Consider the following 19895-nt stretch of genomic DNA (forward strand, 5'->3'; position numbering starts at 1 on the left):
TCCATGATGAGGTCAGAGGACATGGTTCACATAAGTAACTGCAGAACGATGCAAACATCTTGGGTGGTGTTCTTGCTTGCTACGGCCACATAGACAATCTTTATCTGGTCGACGAACCTGTCAGAACTGAAGAAACTTCGCACGAGAAATCTATCGTGCTCTCTTTGGGGATTCCAGCAGAGAACAATGGAAATGTTCACAAAAGCAGTGCTCGTTGATCGTAATGGGAAGATTGGGAGAACGTTCCATATTGTATGTGTGCTCTATGATCGAGACAGCATCTTTTTGCATTTTTCCACTGAAGCCACTCTGGTGACGTATCAATTGAATAGATCTTCCTCGGGAGAAGAAACTTTCAAGCAATCCAGATCAAATGACCATAGATGACAATAGATACGTTACGAAGCAATGATATCCAATGCAACCGGGGTACGTTTACTTGGTGCGACACACGCATTATTCGATAGTCGAGTCTTTGCTTATTGACATCATTTAACTCGATCTCATCGCTCAATTAAGTTTCCTGCATAAATAAAAATCAAGACAAATATTCTTGACTTTACCCAGCTGATAAATCTTCCATCATGGGACCGTAGGACGCAATGACGTGAAAATTTCCCAAAAATAGATATTTAATCTTTCTTTCATCAAGTGGGATTTTCCGCCATTCGGAGCATTTTCGCTAGCCATTCTTATTGCTACAATCGCCTGAAATTATCGTACAAACAACCCACAATTCATCACACTAACGAGGGCAGTTTCAAAACATTGCCTACGAAGGCAGTGCACGTTTAAACGGCGAACGTGAACGGACGCCTTTTTTAAGTGTCGTGCAATCCGAAAACGATCCCTTTAAACCCGGTGATTTATCGTTTCTCAACGGGACATGGTAGAAGCCGTTGGAGAGTAAATTAAAATTAAATGTGTTGTACGTGGTTCTAGGGAGACTTTTTATTTCGTGAGAGCGTTTTTGTTTAATTAGAGATTCGTGATGGGTGGTATTAAAAACGGTTTTTTTTATCGGCAACCGAAAGCCTTCGATTAAAGATAGAACAATGGAGGGACAGTGCAAGATCGATCTTGTGATAAATTAGTTAAGGATCTATTTCATTCAGAAGTCTTTGTAGTGCAGTTAGACATATTTTTGTTTACATTTCATTTATGATATTTATTTTATGAGAGGATCCAGGCACGGAATTCGGAGATGGAAACGTAATAATAAAACTCATGTGTGTTTACAATACAAGATTTGTATCGAAAATCAAAATTTATAAGCAATATGCACTTCTATTTGATTGTAAAAAGATTTAAAAAAATAACATAAAATTACACCCTCGTCGCTTGCCGTCAAACTTCCATAATCTGCTATTTGTTTCGCCATGTTTTCGTTTTCCATTGTCATAGGTGTTGAAACATCCCGTCATTCCCCTTTTTTGTTGCGAACCAACCCAAGTTCTGTGAAAAGTGTGATTGAAACCGTATTGTTTTCAGGCATATGCAAATCCCACTGCTTTGCATTCAGCTTCCCTCCGGGTGGCTCCAAATGAAACGATCGAAAAGTTTGTCTGTGGATGGGTGGAAAAGTTCATCCAGACAGGCAGTAAGCTCACGGATCGATCGGGTTTAATCTACATCTTGGGAAATTCGCTTGCGAACGCTATCGTTGAGGAGCTCTTTCGAAGGGATTGTTCGATCCGTCCCACGATTGATTGTCTATTGTTTTTCTTCATTTTGTTCGGTGTCATGCCTCATGCTTTCCCAGACTCTGGCATGTTTGACACGCATCGCTCTTCAAAAGAACCTTATTCAATCGGGTAAGGTAAGACTTTCATTCCCGGCGGGGCTAACAATCGATTGAAAAAAGGGTTTCCCCTGGCGAAAAGGGTGCGAATGGTATGACGAAATCCTGACAAGCATGAAAATCAATATTTTGCGTCAAACAGTTGCAGGCAAAGCGGTCGTCAGCAGGGCTGGGGTCTGTTTGCAAGAGCACGTCGTCGAACAAATCGTCACATCACTTGGGCTCGCTCCGTAAACAGTTTGTGGACGTACATGTTCGATGTCCAGTTTTGAAGTCTAGCAAGATGTCGAACGGTACGAACACGAATATAGTTAAGGTAGCAGAGTGAAACAGAAGGAAAAAAGTTTCTGAAGAAAATTGAGTCTGCTGCAGCGAAGAAATCCATATTCATTTAGAGTCATTCGAATACGAATCACAATCACGTACCGTGAAAACAATGGGTATGGCAGGGGCTAAATGCAACACGCTTCAAAACTGCCAACGACACGTTACCAATCTGTTTTGTCAATCGGTTTGTCGCCGGAGACATCTTTTCTGACACGAAAATTGGACACGTGTTTCGTACACTGTTAGTTCGGACAGTGAATTTGGTTATGCAGCTCGATTAGATCCTTACCTCCATTAATTTTAAACGAGTAATTGTTATTTTCTGATCCTTCAGTTTTGGATTGTATTTGTTTAATGTTACCCGATTTGAATGTTGTAAATTGCATATGTTCATTGGCAAAACGAAAGTAACAGCAAATTCGTGGGTTACGCACATTCGCTTGATAAGAAATAGCAACCAAATAGAAAAAAGAAGAGAGAAAGAACACACTGTTAGGTCGGACTTGTTTGGTTATGCAGCTCGATAAGATCTTTACCTCCATTCGCAATTGTGTCTCACATCTAGATATATTTTGAATACATGAAAGCTATGGTTTCTTATTACTCTTTTTATGAAGTCTATTTCCCTTATATGATTTTTTAAAGTTCATATCATGGGTAATTTTCCAATTGAAAAATATTTGTGTTATCTAACATTGAAATTGAACATTTTCAATCTTCATTTTTACTCAGAAGCGAGGGTATGTAGTAAATATAATTCCATAGTTTTTGAACCAATCATCGTTCTGTTGAACTTTTCCTTCATGAAAATGTTAAATTTTGAAATGAAATAAATCCCTCAAAATCTGCCCTCAATTGAAATTTCATCTAACTGGAACAATTTCAAAAGTTAAATCTTTTAAAATGTTTATTAAATCAATAAAACCCGGTCTCTAATTGACGATAGGTGCGAACACCGAGATAAACATCCCCCGAAAAAAAGTTACCCTTCATTATCTTCGTTTGAGGTAATGCGGCGATAGACCAACTCCTCGCATCGAGATAATCATGCTCATTAAACTTAACTCCAATCAACAGGCACTTTTCAGTTCCTTCTTATCCCATGCCAATCAGCTATGTTTGAAAGTGCCTCCTTATCCTATGCCAATCAGCATGTCTGAGGAAGAAAAGTTGGTAGGTACTAAACGGTACTAACCAACCAGTTGATATAGCTATCAGGCTAACGATCAAGTACAGTAAAGAAAGTTACAAGAAGGAGATATTTGTCATTTTTATTCGTCAGAAAATTTCAGAGGTAGTTAACGATGTTCAAATACAAAAGAGAGGATAAAATACCATTAGTGGAGTTAAAATAGAGTTTAACCAAATGTTTTCGCCATTTTTGGATCCAGCTAGTACTTACCAACTGCATTATTTCACCAACCGTCATCGTACATCATCGAAGAAATACTTCGGCCATTTTCCTCCAAATGAACTCGTTTACGATCGAATGGTTGTTTCTTTTGGTTGCAGTATTTTACGCCCGAAATTCACAAACGACCGTAAAACTGTCTTCAACACACGTGTTCGTTACCGAAAAGCGCTCGTTGAAATTCGTGGAAGGGGTGCGTCAATTCGTTGAGCGTGTGCAAAGGAATAGTGGAGTGAAATATGGAGCGCGGAAAACTTCATTTAAAAAACTTATTCGAAGCGCTTCTGAGAACTTTTGACTGTTGAAAGTTTTTCTTTGTCATTTTTCTAGATTTTTTTTTTTTTACAATGGAAAAGATAGAAAACCAAGTCAAAGATTGCTGCCTTCAACTTCAAAACTAAAATGCTTTGGCTTCTTAGAAATTTCTTTAGTGAATGTTCTCCAAAGAAGGGAATGATTATTACATAACAATCGATGTGAAAACGAAATAAAAACTCTGTACCTCAATCTTCATCCTTTTCAGTGGTTGTTCTATGCTTTGAATTTATTTTCTCATTCGATTTCCAAACCTTTCGTAACCTCAAAACCTCTCAGCGTAATACATCGAGCGAACCCCACCGGGCATGAGAATCAATATTTTTCATTCTCAGGCGCCCCCATTCCTCATACGACGGACACCGTGAGCAAAATATCGATTTAACCCCTTTTTGGAAATGATTTATGACCTTTCATTACGAGCCAAGAGGGAGAGAGAGATTGCTGCCGAATACCGAAACGTATATTATTCCGCCATGATCAAAGCTTATGCCCTCACGTTGGCAACTCTCTGCGGTGGATGCTGTTGGAAGCCGCTTTGCGGTGTTCAGCACTGGAGGCGCTCGCTGTTACGCTCCTGCTCGGTTTTATACCCGGTGAGGATTAAGGACCCACCGGTGCGGTCGGTTTCCGTTTTTCGATCCTGTTCTCGGTCCTCCGGAGGCCTCGCACCTCTCACGTAACCATGTCCAATCAATCTCGACACCGATACGGATCGGAATGTCTTGGCAATCGCATCGATCGACCCGATACGGTATAAAATATGCAAAGCCTTCGGCGTTCCTACAACCCGGACCCGGGTTGGCATGTTTGTCATCTTGTGTTTGAAGGAGTGATAAGCTTTTTCGTCCACACCCACACCCCATGCTGTTCCCCCCCGGGGAACTGTGTTCTGGTTTGGGGACGAATTTTAAATAGCCTCGGCATGTGCAGGCATTGAGCCTGTGATTAACAACAAAGCTTCTTTCGTTTGCTTCCGGTTCGTAGGCAAGGCGACAGCTCGGTCTCCTTCATTCCAATCAATTCTCGGCGTACATGGCTTTGTGGATTCCTGAGTTCCAGTAATCCAGAATGTTGGCCGAAGCTTAAAACAAAACAAAACAAATTTTAGGTTTGAAAACGGCACCATCGTTCTGAGACGCTTTTTGTTTGTAGATTGTGTAATCATCGTCACCGCATACATTTGATTGGTTTGAAAAGCAGCAGAACGATCTCATTGCTTATTGACTGATACATATAACAGCTCCACCGAACCTCCGGTTGTTTTATTAAGTACTTGAAAAGCGCTGTAAAACGTGGTCCTATGGGTAAAGCGAATTCTATGAGAATGCTGGCCTCAGTAGAAAGATCTTATTTGCAATAATGGACATTTTTTCATTAATGTCAGAAACGAACTCTATGCAAAATTCCTGGCAAGAGATTTGTGTGATTCTGAAAAGTACCAATAGATCACAGAAAGGTCGGTTTACTTGTTAGGAAAATAGATACGATGAATTGAATCTTTCATCGTCGTTTTTCTTATGAAATATACATTTCTTAAAGCATTAGAGCCAATTTGAAAGAATCTTATTGTTAGAGACAGAACAAACTGTTATAGAGGGGAAATGTTTATATAAGCCCGGAAAAAGGACAACCGTCTTTTTCAGTTTCAGTAAAAAATTGCAATAAAAGACTAAAATTTTGGTTACTTCTCAACCACTGTTGAGACTTCTTAAAATTGGTTAATTTACATAACACAGTTTGCAACAGTTGTTTATAACGAATTTTAACAATTAGGTCCCAGGGTGTTGAACAACATACTTCATTTAATTGCTTACCACGTCTGATTTATATTTTAACTCTACAACATATTCTGACATAAGAAAGGAATGGTGTGTGCCGTCTTAAAAGTGTATCCCATTGCTTTTCTTTTCCATATTCCTGTGTTTCTTTCCTTTCTCCTTATTTCACGATGGTTAAATTAGCGAATGAACAAAAAATGAGCCGCACAACACTGGCTTCAGCCGAACCGTGTTCGCCGCATTCCATTAGGCGCTTTGCCAACCTTTACGAGCGAGTTCAAAGCCTGTCATAATTCATACACCCAGACGACGCCCCGCAATGAGGTGCATTTATGGACGTGCGACCTGAAATTTAAATTCAACCCATAGGTTTTACCCGTTGTGTGCACGAAGGGCGAGTGAAATGGGTTTTGAACCGCAGGCAGTCTAGAGTGGAAGGATATTTTTGGAAAACTAAAACGGGCCAAGCTGGAGCAGACAAAGAGGTGTTGATTAAGCACGGGAGCATGTTTCCATTTGGGCTAATAACAGTATGGTTCACTCGAATGCAGCGCAACCAATTAATGATGAATGTACCTCATCCAGCAAGGCAATTATTCTGATTGAAAAATAATGCAAATGGTGCTAAATATTCAATGCGCAAAAAAAGTGTATCGAAAAGGGCAGAGCATAGTTTTGCTTAGTCAGCTTGTTTGAGGTAAGTTTTGATTGTTTTGGATTATCAATGAAAATAATTTACTCTTCCCACTAAAATTACAAACCGCAAGAAACATTTGTGCAGACGGTAATTGCTCTGGAAATATGCTTCAACATGTTTTAACAGCTCATTCGTATTAAAAAATAGTTGAACAGAGTTGAACCCAATCAATATGTCTTTATGGACGATTTGAAGAAAACATTTGAATATAATGCATTTTATTTTTTTTAAGTTCATGTTCAAGTTCATTTTATTCCAACGTTTATTTGTTTTTGTAACTTTTTGTATTTTTAGCTTGTCAAATATACGAAAATTAAATATAAAATTTCAAAAATAAAAACCGAACAACTTTCAAGCACCTTCACTGGTACAAAGGTTGCTGTAGTGGAGAAAACTACTTTATTTAAAAGAAAATGCCTTTGGATAGCTTTACGTATCTTTTCATCATTCATATGATGGAGGCGCCTGGTGCTTCATCCATTTCTTCTACGAAGAGTAGTTGGACTCAGTACAAAAGGTAGTTGCAATCAAGAACAGCATTGCATTTGTATTCTTTTGGTCACGTTTTAACCTCCTTGACAAGTCATCTACGTTCAGCCAGCTTCGTCCTTGACAATTTATTTGTTTCGCCTTCCTGGAGACCAACCGTTGGATAAGAATCCGGTCGTTAAGTCATCCGTCATACGATTGTCCCATAACAATGGAATAATTTCTCCCGTCCGAAAGGCAGTAGGTCAACCGGGGTTCGCGGGAAAAACTCGGCCTAGGGCAATTAAGAAGAACGAAGGATATTTTTATAGCTTTGGCCACTTTCCGGAAAAGTTTTTTTCTGTTCACTCTTGCTTCGCTTTTGCATGTGTTCTTTCCTTCCATCAACAGCACGGAACAATATATGGAACAAAAAAGTGCATTGGGGTATGTGGTACTTAGTACCGTTTGATTGTCAACGAAAACAAAGCATATTGTTGTGCCCCCTGCTTTCAACGATGAAAATTTATCATCCGGACCGATCTGGGCCTTGAACTGGTTTTGGTCCAGCGCACGCCAAAGACAGAAGAAGCGATTTGCTTCAAAAATACGACACAAGACGAGGAAAAGCATATTCAAGAGAAGTACTCTCAAGTAGATGAAAAGAAACGAATTATTCATAGTTATCAAATACGAAACCCAAGTCGGCATGCTTGAGAGAACAGTGCCTATTGACCTTGCTGCTTTAAATTTAGTATCTTCATTAACATGTTACTGAAGCATACGTATTTTTGGGCTGAATGAAATTATGATCAATTTTCAATGAAAAGGTTTAAAAAACCATTCAAAATGTAAAACTCATTTTATTGAAGTTGGTGGGGTCATCAGGGTTGTCGATGCGATGAACAAGAACTTGAAATATTTCTTTCTTTGCGTGAAACTCTGTGGATATTCGTAGGCAGATCTCTTTTTGAAACCATCTAGCTTACCGTCGCAAACATTATCTGATGATCTCACCGGGTTGTGCTTTATTTCGGATTATGTAAAAGTTGTTTTACCGTTGAAATCATGAAAAAGTAATCATGCCACCGCAACAACTGGACACTTTCAGCGAAAATCAGATAATCAAAACACCCAACTTCCACGCAAAAGCGACCCCCGGGCCATGTGGAAAAGTGGAAAAATTGAAATAAATAAATGTAAAGCTGTAACGGAAAAAAGTGACATCACCATAGCTTTCTTTTATGTAAAAGATTTTTTTTTACTTTTCAACTTGGTTCCAGATTTTTCGTTCCTCTCCAACTGTGTTTTTTTTGTTTTCGCCTCAAGGTGCTTCGGCTTGATTGCACGACCGTCGCAAATAACGTTCTCTTGTTTGAATTGTGATGATTTATGTGTGTGTCTGTGTGTCTGAAGGATTCCTTTTTTTTTGCTGCAGTTAAAGGGAGACGGCCTTTGCGCCTGCAGCGACGGATACGGATTCGAAGTAATCTCAAGTTTATTCCTCAAAATAAATAGGTTTAAAGTCCTATCCTTCTCAGAACCGAGCTTCCAGACCACGCCAACCGGGGGTTAGGATTCCCTGGGTGAAGTGAAATTAGGGACGAATAACTACTTTTCTTTAGCTATTTGATTTTTTGTTTTCCTCTTCACCAGCCATCTTATTCTTCTTGCATTTATACATTTTAAATCACGTCCTATACCACGTGGATCCTTGTTGTCCTCGTTTTTGGAAATATGGAAATTAACTAATTTCACTCGGTAAGATGGATGTTTAATTACTTAATCTTTGTCATGGCTGTCTTCAGTATGTTTTTTGTTTGTTTTTTACCTTTAATTTTTGCTTAAAATGATGACGGATTGGTTCTATGCAGGTGAGAATGTAAATCGAAACGAGTGAATCGATCCTAAGGTGAGAAACTATCGGTTGTCTAACTCCTTTACGGTACTCCTAAATAATGGATCTGGTGCGGAGTTCACGATCTCTTTCACTCCCAACAAAGGATATATTTTGTTGACTACATATTTATTATTGAAGATGAATTACAAGCACCCTCGCTTACCACGTTGAACAATTAAACTCGTTCGTCTTAACACTTGCCCTAACAATTTAAACTAATTTCTCTCTCTCTCTTCAACAACCGGTGCAATCGAAAATTGCTCTTAATTTCACAACGCTTTTCCCGCTATTCAAAGCCATCCAGTTTCAAACGATCAAACGGATTCGATGAGCAGCTTTCCACTTTGAATGGATGTATGAGGATGACCTTATCGGAATGTATGTGTCTGTTCGTGTTTTATTTATTCTGGTCTTTACTAACTCTTAAACTTAGGGAAGTTTTCGAACGAGTGGAATTACTTTATCGCTGGATGGTGCAGGTTCTAAACTGTTCTTTATTCTAAGCTTTCTGATAATAATTCACAAACGTTGCGCATACCTTCCGCCAATTGTAGTATGTGTGGTTTTTTCGTGTGCATATTTCATACGGTTCACTACTAGCATCCGGTGTGTGCCAGAACTCGTTGCAGCAAAAGTAGTTCCGCTTCCGATGGTGAACGAGTGCGTTCGGGTTGCATCCTGTTTTAGCTTTCTTCACTCTTCGTTTTCTCTTTACATACGTACAAATGCTTGTATACTGTGTTCGGTGTGTGTCGTGTCGGTCTTTTCCTGCACTGCCGGTTAAGCCTACACAAAGTTTTGGCGCACTTTAAATTTTCCATTTTCCCCCCCTTTTTTTATGCAGAAGCATCACCATTCGTCGCTGCGTTCGCTCGTAGCCGGAAAAGCCGATCTCAAACGTGTTCAACTGTTCACCTACAGACTCCTGCGGGCGAACATTACGCGTACGTGGCCAAAGATGTTGACGGTGATGCCGAGGATGACGATGATGATAGAGTGCCGGCGGGACGAAACGTTATCACTTTGGTGTCGGGCGGTGGGCGCGCATTGCCTTGCCATGACCTTCGCTGGGTTTCGAGCGTGGAGATGTTTTGTGATGCCGCCCGAACGGTGACACCGTGCCAGAGGACGAGCAGGAGCAGCATGGCCGCTAGCAGGCGTATCCGCGACTGACGTTCGTCCTTGCTAGCGGTCGTGGCGCAACCACGCTGCATTGCCGCCGGATGCTCGCCTGGTGGGCGGCAGAAGGAAAGAAGGAAAGAAAAAACACAACCCATCGACAAATAAGATAAATTATTATACCCAGGGGGGAGTCCGAATGTCGGAGGACCAACAAGGGGGAAAATCACGGAATACAAATTTGTTTCTTCTGCGCTGAAGTAGAAAGACCGATGGTGTACTCAGCAGCAACAGGAGAGCAAGGAAAACCACTTTCGTTCACCATCGAAACAATGCTTATTTGCTCGTTTCTTTTCCCAACGTTGGCTGGTGCGATAACCTTTGCCATCGGTTGTTGGATTGAATGTAGATCAACCTTTGTTTTGTTGATGCTTTTCTTTTCGTGATGGCTGCGGTGATGAACATCATAATAGATTCCATCACTCGAAAAGCAATCAACGATTGATGTATTAAATTGCTGAACCAGTGGGACGCTCACTCCAACTAGTGAACTTTCTGTGTTAGATTTAACTTGTACATTTAGTTTTTAAAGTTATTCGACTGATTAGAATATGATAATTATGATGAAAAATTGAACAAATTTTTTTAAACAATTTATTTAAAAGCAGAACTGCTATATTTAAGCCGTTTTAAAATAAATAACTATTCAAAATTATTTCACCTTCAAGCGTCGGTGAATAAAAGCACAACCCTGGTAATTTACTAAGTTAATATATCCGACTCACAACAGATCTAAAGGATTACCATTGGCCAGTTGTATCAACACCATTGACTTCAAGTACAAAATATAACGAGCGAGTCGAAGCTGCAAAGCTTAAAAATATGAAAAGAGCAAGTCCTGATATTTTTTCTCTAAAATTAAATATTCCATTAATTAACACAAAACGAACAACATTTACGCACGTGCCAACCACACATAAGACATCATTAAAAACTTTGCACGCAATGTGCATGAAATAAAATCACAAAACGAGGATCCGTTGCTAAGTGAATCGATAATGAAATTTACTGCGGAAAAGTACGCTAATTGTAACATCGTCCGACCAGCGGGAGTAACATATCGGTGAAAGGAGAAATCGGGAAAAGATGATTCAATTTCGTGTGCGGGTGCACTTGCACTCCGGTGTAATTCAATTTCAAGTGGCTCAGCGGACTCGATTATCGGCCAGGCCTGAGCCGGGTACGGCGTAGAGTGAGAGGGCAATTTTGGCTCGGGTGGTTTTGTTTGGGCTGCGGAAATTGGCTTACCATTTATCACATGCACCATTACACTGCTACCCTCGGCCGAGGTCGGCAGACACGTGTAGTTGCCCGAGTCGGACAGCTTGGCGTCGAGGATTTTGAGGCTGAAAAGAAGCGTAATTAAAATTGCGTCAGAAGCCAAGCGCTGGATCAGGGGTTGCATGTTTGGGGCTGCTGGTTTGAGAGTGTGAGTAGTGTGTTTAAATAAGGTAACGGGCCGTAAACACAGAGTTACATGCATCTAGCGGACGCGTATGTAAACGGGTAACCATCAACACACACACTGGCAAGTGCTTTCCCTGCTGGCGTATTAATTATGCAAAATTCGTGGGTAGATGTGCAATGTGGTGTGCACCACGGAAGGCATAACATCGAGCCCGGGAATCTCGTGATTGATCGCGGGAAAGTAATTATGGATCAAATTGAACCGTCGGCCAGGGTAAAGAATGGTTAATGGAAAACGGAAGTTATCGAGATGCTGGTACTAGAGCAACATGAGCTTACCGTGATGTGAGTGCCTCGGTCCACTTCAGCTCGACCGATATTCGATGTGGATATGCAATTGATGGATCGCTGGGATGCAACTCGATGGGCTGCACGAGACTTGACCCTGCGCGAATGGAAAAATACTTATTTTGATTCGACATTGGTGATGAAAACACATTGAATTATCTTTTCAGATCTCTCGATATGTGAATAAATTTATAACCTTTTTTATAATTTCCATATGTATTCCCGTATTCAAATGAAAGTCCAATATGGACGGCTGAAGTGCTCACCTCTATACCAATATATTGTCCCTAGATCGTGTGGTCCCTGGCTGATGATGCACGTTAACGTCACGATGCTGCCCATTTTTACGTATAAGTCCGTTGGTCCGAGGATTACCGCTTTTGCCTCTAGAAAGTGCAAACGACCGTAAGTAAGAAGGGTTGAAAATAGCTTCGAAAATGTTGATCAACACAATGAGCAAACAAACCCTTCTCAATCCTTACCTACAACGTTCAGTCGAAATGCCATTGACATCTTTGGTTCCGTGTTGACCTGACACTCGTAAATGCCGGAGTCTCGCTGTTGAGCAAACTTGATCTGCAGCGTCCAGTTTTCGGCCTTTTCCGACCTTATCACCTGTGATCGAAATGTCGAAAGAAAGGCAACCTTTCAGTTATAGCAAATCGCTATGCTTACAATACGTAAATAGACAGCATTTCCAACGTCTGGCGTTTGTTCGAATGATGATACGCAGCTGCTTTTCAACCTTAAATACAAAGTTATTTATACTTTCCTTCAGAAACACACCATTTTCGCGCCCCATTAGAAGCTCATTTCTTTCTAAATTTGGTGCCATGTTTTTCCCCCCTCTTTTCCTTCTTGACTATAAAGCTTTTCTGGAAAAGTCCCTTTTTGAACAGTTGCCTGGTAGGCGAGGAAAATAGCAATTACGATCCTTCGATTATTTACAAATTAACTTCCTTTTTACAGAGGCTGCAATTTTCTCAAGAAAAGTTCCTATAAAATGCTTCGACAAAATTAGTTTAATTTCCATTTTCGCAAGAATTTTAATTACGAGTTTTATTTACATTGAAATTCTTAGATTTTCAATAATATTTCGGAATAAAAAATAAGGTAGAAGAAAAAACATTCGCTACGAAACATCAACCAAGCAAAACGCAAAACCAAACCATAACGACATGATTACCTGAAATCGTTCATCCGACGTATAGACGGCGGTTCCCGCTGACAGGATGTGTAGATCTCGCTTCCGAATCCAGGAGACCTGTTGACATGGACACATTGAAACGATAAAAAACGTATTTTCATTCAACCGACTGTTGACGGTTTAACGGTGATTTAATGTGGTTCCGGGATGGGGGGCAAAAGTGTAGGAAAATTAATTTGAAAAAAAAGGACCGACAACCTGCCGCAAGGTGGGAAAAACCTCCACCGGTGACAAAGTTAGGTGAGCGCGACGAGAGTTGCGGTGTACTTGGAGACCGTTTATTGAATTTTATTTACGCAGTCACGCGTGAATAATAGGCAGCACAAAAAATGCAAATCACCACTCGAGGTTGCACGAGGCTTTTGCCGGTTCGCTTTGATCATGCTCAAGATGTTGGCCTAAAAAAAGGAAACAAACGCAAAGACACACACACCCACACGTAGGGAAAACGGTGCCAGAAATGGTAACATATTTTACAGCGTGTGCTCGTGGTGTTGGCGCACAGGAACACGTCGCATGATTGATGAGTTTCTAAGAGTTGATAAATGTTATGGAAGCACCCCACGTGTGTGTGTGTCGCTCGAAGTCTGTTAGCAACAGATCGGGCCATGTGACCGCACGTTGAAAGTGTTTGTTTTTTTGTGCCGGTTCGTCTTCTGCTTTTTATGTAAACCTCTGCATCACACCGTATGACCTTGTGGGTGATTAATGGTGTCTAGTGGGACAGGAGATGTAGGAGTGACGGAAGCAAGGTAGAAAGATGATCAGATCCGCCGGTAATCCGTGGGGTTTCGAGCTTATCTGTTAATATTTTAAGGTAGACAACTATCATCTGTGTACGTAAATAGCAAGACCTTCAGAAGCGCTTTTCCAACACAATTCCTCTCCAAACAGATTTTTCTTTTATAAATAGACTCGAAAGCAAATGTAATTATATTTTCGGAGCGCATGGTTAGATTATATATTCTTAGTAACCAATTAAAGCAACATATTGACGCAATAACAAGCCCTTCGCAACCGTCGTCGCCAACACACAAAAACTACTCACCGATTTGTCTCCCATCTGCTCGACCCGACAGTTGATGAAAGCTGTCTGGCCCACGCGGGTGGTAACGTTTCGTGGCACGTCGAAGTCGAAGTACGGATGGGGGGAAAATTTCTTGATGATCCTGTTTTCCTGTGGCGCCGCCAGATGATTAGCTACACCTGAAAAGATGCCAAGGCAACACGTTGAGGGTAAGGACTGCTAGATTGCTAGAACTAGTTAAAAAGTTATTGGATAAAGAAGTTGTATTTCGAATTGAAAAAGTAACTGATAAATATGCAAGGATGAAACGAAGACTTCTACACTTCTTTGACGTATCCTCCATCTACGTTAAATACACAAGGTTTTTTTCCTTAATAAATAAACTTCCCAGCCTATGAATGGCGATGCTTTGGCCAGTATTTCCCTCTTCCAGTAGCATCCAATCAACTTCAAACTAAGAGGTAGTAAATTGAAATTGACAAAGTGTAAGCACGATGATCGAGAAAACTAATGGTAAGAAATTATTCTTTTTGAAGATTGGAAAGCTTTGGAAGTATAGCATATTTCAGATCAATAAAACCAACATCAATAAACCACATGGATCAATAAACCACATGTTGTGAACTGCGAAAATTAGTTTGCAGATTGATTTCAGATCCAGATTAGTTGCAATGGAGTAAGAGATATTAAATTGGGAACAAAAAATACCCAATATAAAATGCGCAGCGATAAGAGCTTTAATCAATTAGATACATTAGGCAACACTCCTGTTAACAGCTACTCTGGATGATGTGGCGTGCTTCCGTTCGACAAGCGCTTAAGGCATTCGATGAAAGAAAAATGTACTGGCATAACTTTGGTCAACAGGAACGTCCCAGCAATATACTCTCCTCAAACATCCATACGAAGGCGAGCTTCGTGCTGCTGCAGTTCATGTAAACATTGCTCCAAATTTAATTATCCAACTTTCATCCGGCACCGTGAAACACTGCTTGGTTCAAGTGCTGCCGGATAAAGTGTTTTCAACATTCTAAACATTTGCCCGTTGGACGCAGGGGGGGCCCCGAATTTATGCTTCTGCTCCATCGTTTGCATTGACTTTCCCGAACGTACACTCACACACACACACACACCGAAATACAAATGAAGCTCCCGATCTTGTCGGCGAAAAGTTTATTAGTCTCCATTCTACCTTCTCCTGCTTCCGCTCCAGTGTTAGCGTTTTTCCTCCCGGTGGGTGTGTTTTAATCAATTCCGAGCTTCATATCCGACTCAATTTGCTTCCGGCAAGACGGTGAGTGTGTTTTGTCGCAACACCCGGGAAAGTTTGGTAAGGAAATCATTTTTCTTTTTTTTTATCTAGTTGAGCTGCGAAGCTTAACCTCATGAAAAGTCGCAGGAAGGCATTTAACAAGAGAAGACTTTTTGCTGAATGTCTCTGGTTTTATGTTGATCATCATACAATGCAGAAACGGTGATGGAGTAAGTCCTGCATTATATAATAATGACATAGTATTGAGCTAAGTCTTGTGATAACTTCTAATTTTTGAAAGAACTACTTTTAAAGTTAACAAACAGGTCAACAATCATTACAAATTCGATCCTATTTAATGGTTCAACGAAATAAAATGATTATAAAGTGAGAAACATATCAATGGATGCTTTCAAATACATTACAACTTCTCCTGAAACACTTGCAAATTTCCATGAGAAACGACGGAAAAACCCGGTTTCTGTGAGTTTGATAAACAAAACGCAGCGTTACGAACGAACGAGCGTGAAAGTTGCGCAGTTTTCGCGTTTTAAATTATGCTCGAAAATAAATATTCGTTATGAAGTTCAGCACGTCGTCGGAGCTTCCGGGCGGCAGAAGCAAATAAAACGCAGATACCGTAAAAAACAGCAGCACTCTCTTCAGGCGAATAGAAAACAAAAATATTAATAAAAAAAGATGCTTCCCGACAACTTCGACACACAGTTGCAGAGGGTCGTCGTAAATAAACCTCAGCCATGAAACGAACCGCGTCGCGAGCGTTCGAAAAATGTTTCATAGCAAAAAGAAATGAAAATGTTTGAGTTCTTTCCCTTTTTCCAGCTGCCTGAATCCTAAATGAAACGAATCGTTTTTTGTTTGTTTCGGCCCTCGTTGGCTTTTGATTGCTCTCCGGCAGCAGACATTTGATGCAGGCTGACTGTGCCGTGCCGAATGGCGTGTGCGTCCGCGCATGAACGGCACATTTTTACATGTCAGCCCGCTGTCCAACGTTTGCAATGGCAAATCACTTTGGCCGTACATGGTCGATTTGCAGCCGAAATGATTTGACACAGCGGTAGATCGTTTCCCTGGAACTGCGGTGGACCCTTTTCGGGCAGAATACAACTTTATGCTCGCCATAAATAAAGGCAGCACGGACGATCTAGGCAGAGCTGCAACATTTTAGCAACGCCTCCTTCGTTAGCGGGCCACGAGCATAGTTTGTGTCGAACATTTGAGGTTAATAAATCATCAGCCGCCTGAATTGGGTGCTGCGTACCGGTTTTATGCTGCATTTGGTCGGTGATTCGCTACTTTGTACGGTGCTGTGAAATAGTGTGCTAAATTGTACGGTGGTCAATTGCAAGCATTAAACAATGTTTTACTTCTATTTGAGTTTACTTTTACTGCTCGTTGAGAGCAGTGTGCACTTCTGTCCCTGTAGAGAATGTTAACTTCTACCCTTATTTTTCCCTATTCATAGAATCCATTTCACATGGGACATGATTTTCAGTTTTTCCGTTCTCCAAAACGTTCGTCAACTTACAACTCTTTTCTTCGTAAAACTTTTGTTCGTAAAACTTTTCTTCTAAAATAATATTTCTAGCAAAGTGAGATCATTCATTAACTTCCATATAAACACTTAGTTCATTTTCGCAACTTGTTTACTACTCTACATTTTTCTATCGTTGATCATCATTTAATTATTACTTTATCATTACTTACAGCTTTGCTTTGCTTTAACTGTTTTTAAAAGTTTGTCTAGATCTCATTCAAGTGAGGCCATTGTACGTACACAAAAATAGCTCCCATGAACTTTTATACCAGAAAAGATTACCCAAAAGTGGATGAATCCACTTTTCTGAGTGGGGAAAGTAATCTGCCAAAGCAAACTGTTACGGAGAAAATGTGGTAGCGGGCCGTAATGAAGATTGAGACCAGGCTTGTGCAAATAACTTGAGGCCATTGGATTTACCCGGACCAATTTTCCAAACAATTGACCAACGTCATGGATCACGCGCGTTTTCGGGGAGGACGTGAACATGGTTAAAGTAAGCATTCTGCCCTGAAAGACGACATCGTGTTATTTCCTGTCCCGGAAGACTTGGTAGTTTGTTCAAGAGATATGTCCGACTAGGATGAAGATTGATGAGCATTGTGTCGTCTTCATTTTTCATTGAAGATAAACTTTTGCCCTCAATGTTGCCTATTTGACAAGACTAAACTCAAGAGTGGTGTTTGAAAGCGCCGAAATCTACCGGATGGAACTAAATAAAAATATAACTGATAACCAATTGCCCCAATTTTGTTAGTTTAAAAGAAACATGTTGACAGTAAAAGTTGTACTAAGTTTTTGCACTTGCTGATTAAGCCGTTATACCAGGTTACACCATTCACCAGTTGAAATACTTTTTCGACTTTTTCAAGATCAATCGTCCTTTCCCTTTTCTGAACAAAACACAAAAAGAGGCCGAAATTCCAATAGGACGAAGGATTATCCAGTGGAGTTAACGAGAACATAAAAAACCCGGGATCAAATGGATTTGAGCGTCAAAAAATGATCTCGTGTAAAAGATATATTTTTAATAGAAAACCTTGACACGTAATTTAGCAATCAATGGCAATGCAATGGTGTTTAATAATTAATTGTTTTATTCGTTAACGCTTTTAGATTAAAATTTAGATTAACTTGAACACAAGTAAAAACAATACAAAACAATAAAAGAGGATACATTTTTGAAGAAAAGAAAAGCACCTTGTTAAAATATATAAATATTTCAAAATTTGAAATTTCCTTTATATTGTTTTCATTCGTATGAAAGTGGCATTCTTCAAGCATATTGTCATCGTTTTAATTGCTATTTTTAATACCCTGTCATAGCATATCATACTTGAGTTCATTTGCTCGGGACGTTTCGCTTTGATTCCCAGCCGGTACATGCATCGTTCTAGCTCTTTACCAGCCATGCCGCCCTGCCGCCCTGCCGCTTTTCCTTTAGACGCCACCGGCAGGCTCATCAAATATGCAAAATCCTCGTGAGACGGTGCTTGAGACGGAGTCATGATAATGTCCCGTGACGGATGGCACTCGTACTTCCAGGGCGGGCTATAAACGCAACAGCATCCCCGCTGCGAGGGAGTCTTCAAAGCCGTTTACCCGTACTGAACACTCGGTGCTTCGGTGGGCCTTTCCCAAGAGAGTGAGAGAATGATGAAGCCAAGGGTGCGACCAAGGCCCAGATGCTGCAAGCAAAAGGACCGTTTTTCACGGAACAACATCACCCCGAACGGTACCAGGGAGACCGAGAGGCGCGTGGCGATCCCATTGCTTGCTCAATACGGAATGGAATGCACTCCTCGTGACGTGAAGGATGTACTTTTGAGCTTTAGCACTTGCACCAGCGAGCGCCGGGAGAGTCCTTGCATTCTTAAGCGTCGTAGTAAAATAACACTCCACTCGAGAGCGTTTGCAAAGAAAGCGGCTAAGGCAAAGCAAGCACGACCGTAGCTTCCTTCATTTTTATGCTTCGCAAAGTAAACGGCCAAATGACTGTTTTGTTTAATTTCGTTCATTGCCGTTTTCGTGAGCCACCAAAGAAAATAGTCTTTAGAAAATGACAAGAAGATAAACTAACCATGTTTCATGTTGATGTTTTTGAGAGCAGTTCTATTAAACGAAGATTTTGAAACTCCATTTTTGACTTTCTTTCGATTTGTTTCGCCAAATACCCTAATGATAAACTTTTTCAGTCAAATTACTCGAATTGAAGTCAAATCCAAAGAATCTACGCAGATACATGTATTGTCAACTTTCTTCAAACAAAGAAGCGAAAGAAGCTTCAGGATGTAGTACAAATGCGTTTAGGGCAAATGTGTAAAAAGCAAAAAGAAAAACATGAAAAAGCTTCCGAGTAAACTTCCGAAACAAACTTTGGCTGTTTAGGTTTTTTGTTTCGCCTCCAAGATTCTTTGGTGAATGAACGATATTTGATTGCTGGCCAATTTATTTCATTCTCGTCTGAGTGAACCCAAAACCGACGATACTTGGTGTATCATTCCTTTCAAAATGGTGATGGAGTAATTTGAGCAGGTTGTTTAACTTTATGGTCTTTCAATAATGTCCAATTGGTCTCTAAAAACAAGAAAACACTGAGTAGCAGCAATAATTTAACTCAGCGGACTATGATTACAATCGATTTATTTTAATAGTGCTAATCAGCCTTGAAGTAATCCATAAAAGTATCCCAAAGAGGCGATTTGTGGATGGCAGCCATTGAAATGTCTTGATTTGAATGAACCAATGTAATTTACTACTGAATAGAGTCTCTTAAACACTTACCCATTGCGTTGTGATGGTTGAAGTGTAAATTTGCCAATAGAATTAATCCACCAATGATGATATACTGCATTTTCATCTTCGATTGGACACTGTGCGAGCATTCATTTTTCAATCTACACACCAGAGCGCACACTTGAGTGAAACTCTCGAGCCGTTCGGTGGCGTTCCGAGCCACTTTATCTGATTTGTAACTAATGCTTCACTCCACCGCGGCGGGTTTGCCTGCCGGTGCCGGAATTCACACGAAGTTTGCTTTTTATTCACTGGACAAAGTTTCACCATAACGGCCGCGGAACGCTTCGGTTGCAGTCGGCTTCCGTCGACCTCCTCCCGTCCCGCTTACGGTCAATAAAATCGATTCCATGCTCCAGAGACCGGTGGGGAAAGCGTTGCATCCATGCTGGGGGAAGAAATAAAAAGAAACGACAGATCG

The 19895-nt window shown here is 40.6% G+C and overlaps 1 protein-coding gene across 1 annotated transcript; it reads right to left on the reverse strand.

The window, feature by feature from the left end:
* Positions 1–8082: 8082 nt before the first annotated feature.
* On the reverse strand, positions 8083–19532 carry LOC131262420 (zwei Ig domain protein zig-8-like). The gene is made up of 8 exons (XM_058264414.1): positions 19463–19532; positions 13890–14047; positions 12821–12898; positions 12117–12249; positions 11901–12020; positions 11626–11731; positions 11128–11225; positions 8083–9931 (listed from the first exon to the last, which is right to left on the reverse strand). Exons 1-8 carry the CDS (start codon positions 19530–19532, stop codon positions 9639–9641), a joined length of 1056 nt encoding a protein of 351 aa, XP_058120397.1. The 3' UTR covers positions 8083–9638.
* Positions 19533–19895: the final 363 nt, after the last annotated feature.

This window comes from Anopheles coustani, chromosome 2 (assembly GCF_943734705.1).
Source record: "Anopheles coustani chromosome 2, idAnoCousDA_361_x.2, whole genome shotgun sequence".
Taxonomy (NCBI): Eukaryota; Metazoa; Arthropoda; class Insecta; order Diptera; family Culicidae; genus Anopheles; species Anopheles coustani.